General features: G+C 51.8%; 1 protein-coding gene across 1 annotated transcript in view; it reads right to left on the bottom strand.

The window, feature by feature from the left end:
- GLIS1 (GLIS family zinc finger 1) overlaps positions 1–8,817 on the bottom strand; it is a 221,096-nt gene that overhangs the window by 8,986 nt on the left and 203,293 nt on the right. Inside the window, exons 6-7 of the mRNA XM_011370518.2 lie at positions 8,232–8,342; positions 4,416–4,548 (exon numbers count right to left, since the gene is read on the bottom strand). Of these exons, the coding sequence (XP_011368820.1) occupies positions 4,416–4,548; positions 8,232–8,342 (244 nt within the window). The remainder of the gene's footprint in view (positions 1–4,415; positions 4,549–8,231; positions 8,343–8,817) is intronic.

Here is an 8,817-nt window from a genome sequence, read left to right as displayed (position 1 = left end):
AGGAGTTTACTCTGTGTATTCCAGGCAGGGATCCTGGAATGGAGAGAAGCTTGAGAGAAGCAGACTCTAGTTCTAGAAGGCACCTGCAGGTTGATACTACCTTTTATCACCTTTTACTCCCAAGGGTCTTATTTTTGTTAAGAAGGTAAGCAGGCTAATGAACCAAATGGGGACACTAGGTCAGAGTCAGATGTTGCTCCAGGGGCCAAATAAGGGGTCTGAGTATAATTACTGAGGACAGTGGTCCCCAAAGGCCTTCACCAAGGGACCCCAACTAGAGGGGAAAATAAACTACTCTAAGACTGGAGTCTGAGATGGACACAGCAAGAATTGCAAATTTCAGAAATTTCCTATTTTATCTTCTTTACTCCTGCCATGTTTATTTGAATTTTAATAGAAATTGATATCATTTTCCCAGAAATCGATTCATCAAGCTGGTGCCCTGAGAGGACTCTGTGGACCTGGGGGATGTGCCCAGAGCTGCACTGATGCAGTGTCCACTTTGATTTTCTTAGCTCATGCTGGACCAGCTGTTACATTCTGAATTATCATTCTGGTCATAATAGATCCAGACCCAGTGCTCTTTACCACCTCATGAGGGCCATCTGAGAACACATCACACTTTTTTTTCATAGACGAGGTAAAAAAGGGACTTTTATTTCCTCAGGTGGTTGGGGTTCCAGGGCTAGCCCATCTCAAGCTGGCCCCTTTGGCCCAGGTCTGCAATTCAAGGAGCTACTACAAGGAACTGAGCAGAGCTATGGCAGGGATTGCAAGCTCAATGTCTTAGGTGACATGGCAGGGAGCAAAATAAGTAAAACTGCAAGAGTCAATAATAGGGAGTAGTGAGGACTGTGGCAAAGTGGAGAGACTGTGCTCCTTAAGGCCTTTACATTTGAGCTGTTAAAAAAAAAAAGAAATACTGTGCCTCGGAGAATAAACAGTTTGCAACCCTTGGCCTGGAGTTAGAGCAGCAGATATCCTATGAATGGATTATATTAGGTGAAATTCTAGTCTTTAAAAAAAATTTTTATTTTTCAATAAGAGTTGACATGTAATATTATTTTATATTAGTTTCAGGTGTACAGCATAGTGGTTAGACATTTATATAATTTACGAAGTGATCCCCTCAATTAGTCTAGTACCTACCTGGCACCATACGTAGTTATTACAATATTATTGACTATATTCCCTATGCTGTACTTTACATCCCCACGACTAGGTGAAAGTCTACTCTTACAATAAATGTGTGTTATTAACAACAGTTACTGTTGATTAAGAATATACTGTGTGTCAAACTCTTTTTCCACACTAGTTTAACCATCTCGACAACTGTTCACAGGGGAGATAATATGACCCCATTTTAAGATGAAGAAGCTAAGTCTTAAGAACATCAATGATTTGTCAAAAGTCACACAGTGGGCAGCTAATTAGGCTCCTAAGTGATACCAAGAGAAAATCACTTAAAGCCAGGTCCAGGAAATAGCCTGGGGTTCCAAATCAGGCTGTGGCCTAGATGTCTGGCTAGGGTCTTCCGGTTCAGGCTTCACTGCAGGATGGCTGAGACCCTAGGGCTCTGAATGGGTTCCTGAGGACCCTCTGCCTCTCAGCCTCAGTTCTTATCCTTCGCTGTCTCAGGGACCTTTGCTCCCATGGCAGCAGCTCCCATACATCTGCCCACTGCCTCCCTCTACCACAGGTTCCTCCCCAGCTTGGTCAGGAAGGCACCGGGGTGGGGGTTGGGGGGGGCGGGATTTCTGTGGAAGGAACTGGCTCAGTGCTGCTCACAGCTTGCTCCACTTACTACTCTCGCTAGCACCGCCTCACCTACCAGCTTGAACCAATCTGGGGGCCTGACAGCTCAGAAGGCCTAGAATCCTAATAAATCCTGCTCTGTCTCCCTCAGCCATGCTGACCTCATGCCTCTCACATCCTCACTGCCCATCATGGTGCCGTGGGCCTTCTAAAGGAGGCCTGCCAGAGAAGCTCCTGAGGGTTTCCTATGAAGAGAGCTGGTCCTTCCTGATGACAGACAAGCTCCCGGGAGCTTCCTATAGTTAGACAATGAAAATTCGATGTCACTCTCACCAGCTCCTCCCTCACCCTCACCCCTCTGTTCGGGACTCTTATGTCCTAACACCACTCAAATCCGTTCCCCTGCTTTCCCCTGCCTTTGCCCTGCCCGGGCCCTGGTCCCTGCCTGTACCACCCCTGAGGACAAACAGATGATGGGCGTCTGAGTGTGCAAAGTAGGCATGTTGAACACGTGAAGAGACAATGGATGCAATGAGGGAATCACCACATCGTGAGGGACAGAGGGAGTAGGGACACCACTGCGTCTGCCGGCCTCTCCCCAAACCACTTCAGGCTGTAAATTGGCATCATCAATCATCAGCTGTGAGTGCTTAACCTCCGGCCCTAACATCTGTTCCTAACTGAGCTTCAGGCATCTGCCCAGAGGCCTGCAGCAGAACCTGATGGCCGAAGCTCAGGGGGTTCAGGACTCCTAGGTTTGCCTGGCTGGTCCTTCTCTCCCCGCTGTGCTGGAAGCTGCTCGAGGACAGGGAAAAGAAAGAGCATACATGCATGTACTTTATGAGGATTATGTGCGTTAACATTTACATGTACAGTCCTTAGAATGGCTCCTGCACCTGCTCAATGGAGGTTGGCTGTTGCACCATTATAAGATGGATGGGTACTTACTCTTCTCATTCACCATGAGCAACAACAATAATAATGATAAAATCATCAGTCACATTGGGTTTATATAAATGATCACATTTGTTGTCACAGCAGGTCTTGATGGGTGGCGGACTGAAGCTCAAGGCAGAGAAGACACCGCTCACTCACCGCCAGAGCAGGCCTGGGCGGGCCTGTTATTACCCCAGTGCTGCCTCATCAGCGGTGCTGCCTCAGTAATTTTGTTTCTCATCTGTAGCATGGACTTGCTGTGGGCTGAATGAGATGATGTTTGTAAAGTGACTGGCCCAAGGTGGTTATTGCTCGTTCTTGCCCCTCTGTTTGGGACAAGCCCTGGGCTGGTATCTGGAAGAAAAAGCTTCAATCTGCTGCTGACTTCTCCTGATGACCTTGGGTCAGTCCTTCTCCTGAGACCTCCCAGGGTAAAAATGATGGGGCTGCAGGACCCCCGCCCCAGGGCGGCCTTTGCTAATCAGTCATAGCCCTCTTGCCTACTGAGCCTCGGAATCTTTCTCAACACAGAACTCCAAGCAGTACGGATCTGGCACTTGAGATGCAAACCTTCGTCCCTGGTCTAGGTCATCCCTGTGTTCCCTTCTGGCCTTGCTATTTTAGCAACTCTGACCCTATAAGAAGCAGCCCCTGGGTGGAGGGAGAAGGGTGTGGTCCCTCCACCGTGGACCCATCTTCCTGGGATGTCCTTGCCTTTGTGGCCTGTCTGAGCACACGCCCTTGTGAAGGGCGATCCAGAAGAAGGGCAAACAACTTCTCTTCTCAAGGCTGTTTTGGTAAGTGCTTTAACATAGTTTTAAATCTGCTGCTACTTTAATGCTGAGAGGAAAAAATAAAAAATTGGAAAATAAAAAAATATTTAAAATGGTTAGAGTAATTCAAGAAATCCCAGAGGGTGGGAAGAGCTTTCTGCTCTGATACTGTGGTTTCTTCAGGGGGAGGGGAGGGTAGAGCACAATTTTGTCATCTGGAATCCACAGGTCACACTGCCCTGATCTGGGCTAGATTCCTAAGCCACAAGGCCAGGAACTCCTGCCTTTGTGGCTCACGGCTATGGGGAGGGACAGACAGGCTGCCTCAGCTTGACCAGAGGCTCTGGGTATCCAGCTGGATAGGTCTGTAGGGACCCATCTCTGGGTCACAGAGTTTAGTGATGAGCTGGAAGTGATGATGGCCAAGCTGCCCACCTTCCCAGAGCTTGGATTTTCTCCTCTGAGGCAAGGGGTCACGGTGGGGAGCACATGAGACTCTAAGCTGAGGCTCAGGCCTGAACATTCAGGCAGGTGCTGGAGGACGCGAAGGAGCTACCTCGGTGAAGAGGACAGAGAGGAGGCTGGCAAAGTGTATACAGTAGCTTGGAGGCAAGAAGGAGTATAAGGTAATCAGGGAACTGCGTCCAAAGTGCCAAGTATGGACCCGGAGGTCACCAGGAGGTACGTAGGCCCCATGAGGCCTCGGAGACCAGGCTGAGAGGAGCCGGGGCTTCTCCCCATGGGCAGGGGGAACCACAGAAGAGGGTGAAGGAATGTATGCCTAGTAAAGATAAGCTGCAGAGGCAATGAAGCCCAGAGGAGTGGGCGTCCCTCAGCGAGTGGTGCCTATGTAACCCCTGGTGGCCCACAGAGTTGTCTTCCTTCAGGGCTGGGTGGCAGTGGAAGGGCCCTCTAGGCTATGTGCCCAGCCCTGCCACCCTGCATGCATACCTGGAAGCAGCTCCTGGCCGAGGGTGCGGCCACCCTTCCCTTCGCTGGCAGCCAGCTGTGTGGACGCATGGAGCTGCTGCAGGGCCAGACACTCGGTCAAGACATCGGTCTCGGTATCAGGGCCCGTGTGCAGCTGAGGAGCAAGCACAGGGAGAGAGTGTGTTAGCAAAAGACACCTGTCCACCCACCGGCAGCCCTCACTTTAGGGGACGAGGCAGGAAAGGACAGTGGCCCTAGGGCAAGACCGTTCACCCTGCTGTGCTTCAGTTCCCTCATCTGTAAAATGGAGCTGATTGTGTACACAGGGGAGGTTGCGTTAGTTCAGCTCTGAAAAGCAAATGCTAAGGCGAGATTGAACATGCAAGGATTTTAATAGAGGAAGTGCCTGTGTGAAAGAGCTAAGCAGTCTGGGAGAGCCATCAGACCAAGTCAGAAGTCTGACCTAAGAGAAGGAGGGAAAGAAAGAGGAGGTTGTGCTCTGAAAGTCTAGGAAACCAAGGGGTCCTCAGGGAGCCAAAGTCTGCTGTAAGTTAGGGGCGTCCTGTGTCTCCTGGGATGGGGCCTTGCCTCGGCATCCCTGCAGGGCCTGCCACACTTAGTTCCTGGCTGGGAGCAGCCTGCAGGAGACATAGCCTCAGCACAAATGCTGAGATGGGTGTCACAGTGTAGCAGCTGGGGCTAGAGGTCTGTGAGGCATGTTCTCGTGGCTGCTGCAGAGGGAAGCTCATGCAGTGGGAGTAAAATACAGTAGGTATGCAGTGTCTTTCCCTCCTTCTACTACCTGTCCTCACTATATTTTTTCTTTCCTGGCACCAGATACGGGGGAAATAGTCCAGGGCTAGGGACGAAAGGCCTGGGTTCAAATCCCACTCCATCTCCTCTTACTCCCTATGTGACACTGGACTAATAACTCAACCTCTCTGGTTCTCCCTTCCCTGCCTGTAGCAACAATAATCACCCCTCACCCCAGGCTGCTGTGAGAAGTAACGAGATGATGGGTATAAACACACTTGTTGAATGTGTTGTGTGAGGGCTGGCTGACTCTAACTGGCCGAGTCACACACGGTCACATGACAGGGGGCACACTGGATCAACATATGGACACCTCAGACCATCTTCGCATCTCCAGATGGGGCCAGATAGGGACAGGGAGGGACTGGTTGGGGCCCTAGGGACACCAAGTGATGAGGGGACATATGCCCTGATGAGAGGGGCCCCTTCTCCCAGGGAAATCCAAAAGCCTGACTACTAGAGCACCTGAAGTTAGACTTGTCCAAATCCTCATTTTGCCTGGGACAAAACTAACCCAGAGAAGGCAAGAGCCCTGTCTCACGTCGCACAGCAGCCAAGAGTCAGCCCCAAGGGTTCTTCCACCCTCCCAGGCCAGAAGGGCCAGCACCTAGGCTTGGGGAAGGCATGCCCAGTCTCCCAGTGGGCTCTTAGCTCCCTGACCCAGCAGCTGTTTTCCATGTAAATTAAGTTTCTGGCAAAAGAGGGCCAAGGCATGCCTTACAGACCACAATGTCGATCGGATTAGGAGCAGCAGGAGAGGAGAATTAAGGAAGAAAAGCATTTCTAATTCTCTCTGAAATGCAGCAGGGCTGCCAAGGAGCTGTCATAATACAAGGGTCGCTTTACCCAGAAAGATACATCATCCCCGATGGCTCTTAATGGATGCTTATTGTTGGGAAGTTTGCAGATCTGCGGCCCCAGGTCCCTGGGGCTCATTGTGAGCCAAGCATGGGGCCTGGGAAAAGCAGGGCAAGATTCTGGTCCTCGGGCACCAGTCTGCTGGGGATAGAAGCCTCCCTGGCATGGAGCCTGGGCCGTTCCCCGTCCTGCTCAGGCCCCTCAGCCTGAGAGTGGTCGAGAGAACTCAGGCCCTGGAGACAGATGGGTCTGAGATAAGATCCTGGCTTTGTCACTCCCGTAGGGCACAACTCTGGGCAGATTTGTGAACTCTCTGAGCCTCAGTTTCCACATCTCTAAAATGGGAAAAGACAGTGTCCACTTCCTAGGGTGATAGTGAGGACTACATGAGATACAGTCTGTGAAGCACTAGGCTCGGCCTTCCCTTCTCAGGGTGAATGTGGATGCGGTGTTTTCACTGGCAAGTTCGTGGCTCATGCTTGAACTCCGTCCTTTCCCTGCTTCACTGCTTCCAGTGGCTCCCACTGCCACAGGATAAAGACCAAAGTTTTAAGCCGTGTTGTCCCCTCCCCATCGTTGTCCCCACTGAAGCTTGCTCGCTCCAGCACCCCATCTCTGTAAACCCCCAATCCCAAGGACCGAGGCGGTCTGCTTTCTCTAGCCTCTAGGCCTTTCTCTGCTTTTTTCATGGCTGTATCCACAGCTTAGAACAGTGCTTGGAAAAGAGGTGTTTCATAAATCTCACCAAGCAAATTGATGGGCTTTTCCCACAGTCCTCCACTGTCATACTAATGGGCTTGGAATTTTTCTTCATTTCCATACCTTCCCAGGCACTCAAATACCCTTGCCCCCAGTGGTCCTCTGGAGATGTGGGTTAAACCCAGCAGCGTAGGCTCTGCCCCAAATTGTAGTCCCTGACCCTCCTACTGTGCTGGGTCCCTAGGCAGCTCACATCTTGTCCCAAACAGAACCTGCTGCTTTCTTAGATCATCTGTCCTGATGAAGGGGACCACCATCTACCCTGTCCCCCAGAGTCTGACACTGGTGCTCCTCTGCCCCTGCCCTGCCAAGCCAGCCCCTTCTCTTCCCCTCCTGCTCTGCCCCAGGTCAGCCACCACCATCTCTCCTGCTCCCCAGCAACGGCCTCCCTGCCCCAGATTTCCCTCCAACCTCCCCAACCCATTCTCGAAGATGCCTCCAGAGCCATCTTTCAAGGTGACACGTCCCTTCTCTACTTAAGACCCCTCGACGGCACCCATTGTCCTTGGGACAGCCCGAGGTCCTCTGCAGGGCTTTGGGCCCTGTCATGTCCCACCCCTCCCCCTCCTTGCCTCGCCGCTCAGCCTCAAGACAGGCAGGCCGCCCACTGGGCCTCGCACACAGTGTTTCAAGCTTCAGTCACTCTCGGGGGTATACTCTTCTTACTGTCTTCATCTGCCCAATGCTTCCTCCTTCTCCAAGACTTACTGACAAAACGCACCACCTCTTGTTTTGAGCTTTTACTTTCGCCGAATACTGTTCCAAACCCTTAACATATATTTTACTCATTTAATCCTCATGGCAACCCTTTAAAGCAAGACCTTGATTGCCTCCACTGGACAGCTTAGAAGCATGAAGAACGAGGGCAGTAAGAAATGTGCCAAAGCCCCAGGGGAGCCTGTCAGGCTGGCTCCAGAGCGCACGCCGCTCGGCCCTACTGCTGCTGGTGTCATTTCTTCCATGACCTTCCTGTCCCCACCCTGATGGGCTAAGGCCCCCTTCTCTGTGCCTTTGACTATTCTTTGCATATCTCTGTTGCAGTCTTTATTATATTATACTAAATTGGCTCTTTATGTCTGTCTCTCACCTGTCAGGTTCCAGTTGGAGGTGGGGACCATGCTTTTCTATTTTCGCATCTTCATTGACATCAAACATTTACTAAACAAGCCACGGTGAGTGGGCAGGTGAATGGGAGAGGAGGTAGATGATGTGTCCAGCTGGCAGGTGTGGGGGAGTACATTCAGGGGACCCGTGGGAGGCAGATGGTGGACGGTGGACAGTGGCATCCTCAAGCATGTGAAAGGGTGAATGCACCTAAGGAGTGTGGGTACCTGGCTTGATGCTGGATGGGCAAATGGGAGGCCAGGGGGTGTTTGCAGACGTGGGTCCAGAAGGGGGGCGTCTTACCTTCTTACGCACCTGCTGCTCTTTGGCCGAATGGGCCTTCACGTGCTTGCGGAGGGAGCTGGGGTCTGTGTAGCGCTTGGAGCAGCCGGGGATCTGACAGGCATATGGCTTCTGCAACATGAGAAGGGCAGAGGTAGGGCGAGTGAGGGGCCACCTGCCAGGCCCAAGGTCCTGCTTGTGACCTGCAGTGGGGAGGATGACTGCACGAGGGGCAGGCTGCAGGCTCGTGCCCTGTCCCTCCCTCCATGTTCCCGGCCAGGAGGGGTCTGACTCAGCCAGTCGACTCACAGGTGCAGGGAAGGGGAAGGTGCCTGGCCTGGTATCAAAGGAGGGGGCTTGTATCTTCATTTCACCCTTACACGGGGACCTCAGGAAAATCGCCTCCCCTCTTTAAATCCCACTCTTCTCTGCAAAATGGGGCCAACTGAGGATTCTTCTAGCTCTGACACTGGCTCTGAGAAAAGTATACCCTTTGTAGCCCAGAGATGCAGAGAAGCAGTGAGTGGACAAGGAGTGAAATGAGTGGCTGCCTTGGAAATGAGAAAGAGAAGGAGAAGGGAACAGAGAGGGACAGCATAGGGCAAGA

Source organism: Pteropus vampyrus, unplaced genomic scaffold (genome assembly GCF_000151845.1).
Source record: "Pteropus vampyrus isolate Shadow unplaced genomic scaffold, Pvam_2.0 Scaffold170, whole genome shotgun sequence".
Lineage (NCBI taxonomy): Eukaryota > Metazoa > Chordata > Mammalia > Chiroptera > Pteropodidae > Pteropus > Pteropus vampyrus.
The sequence above is the reverse complement of the archived record's forward strand: the minus strand, read 5'-3'. Positions and strand labels throughout refer to the sequence as shown.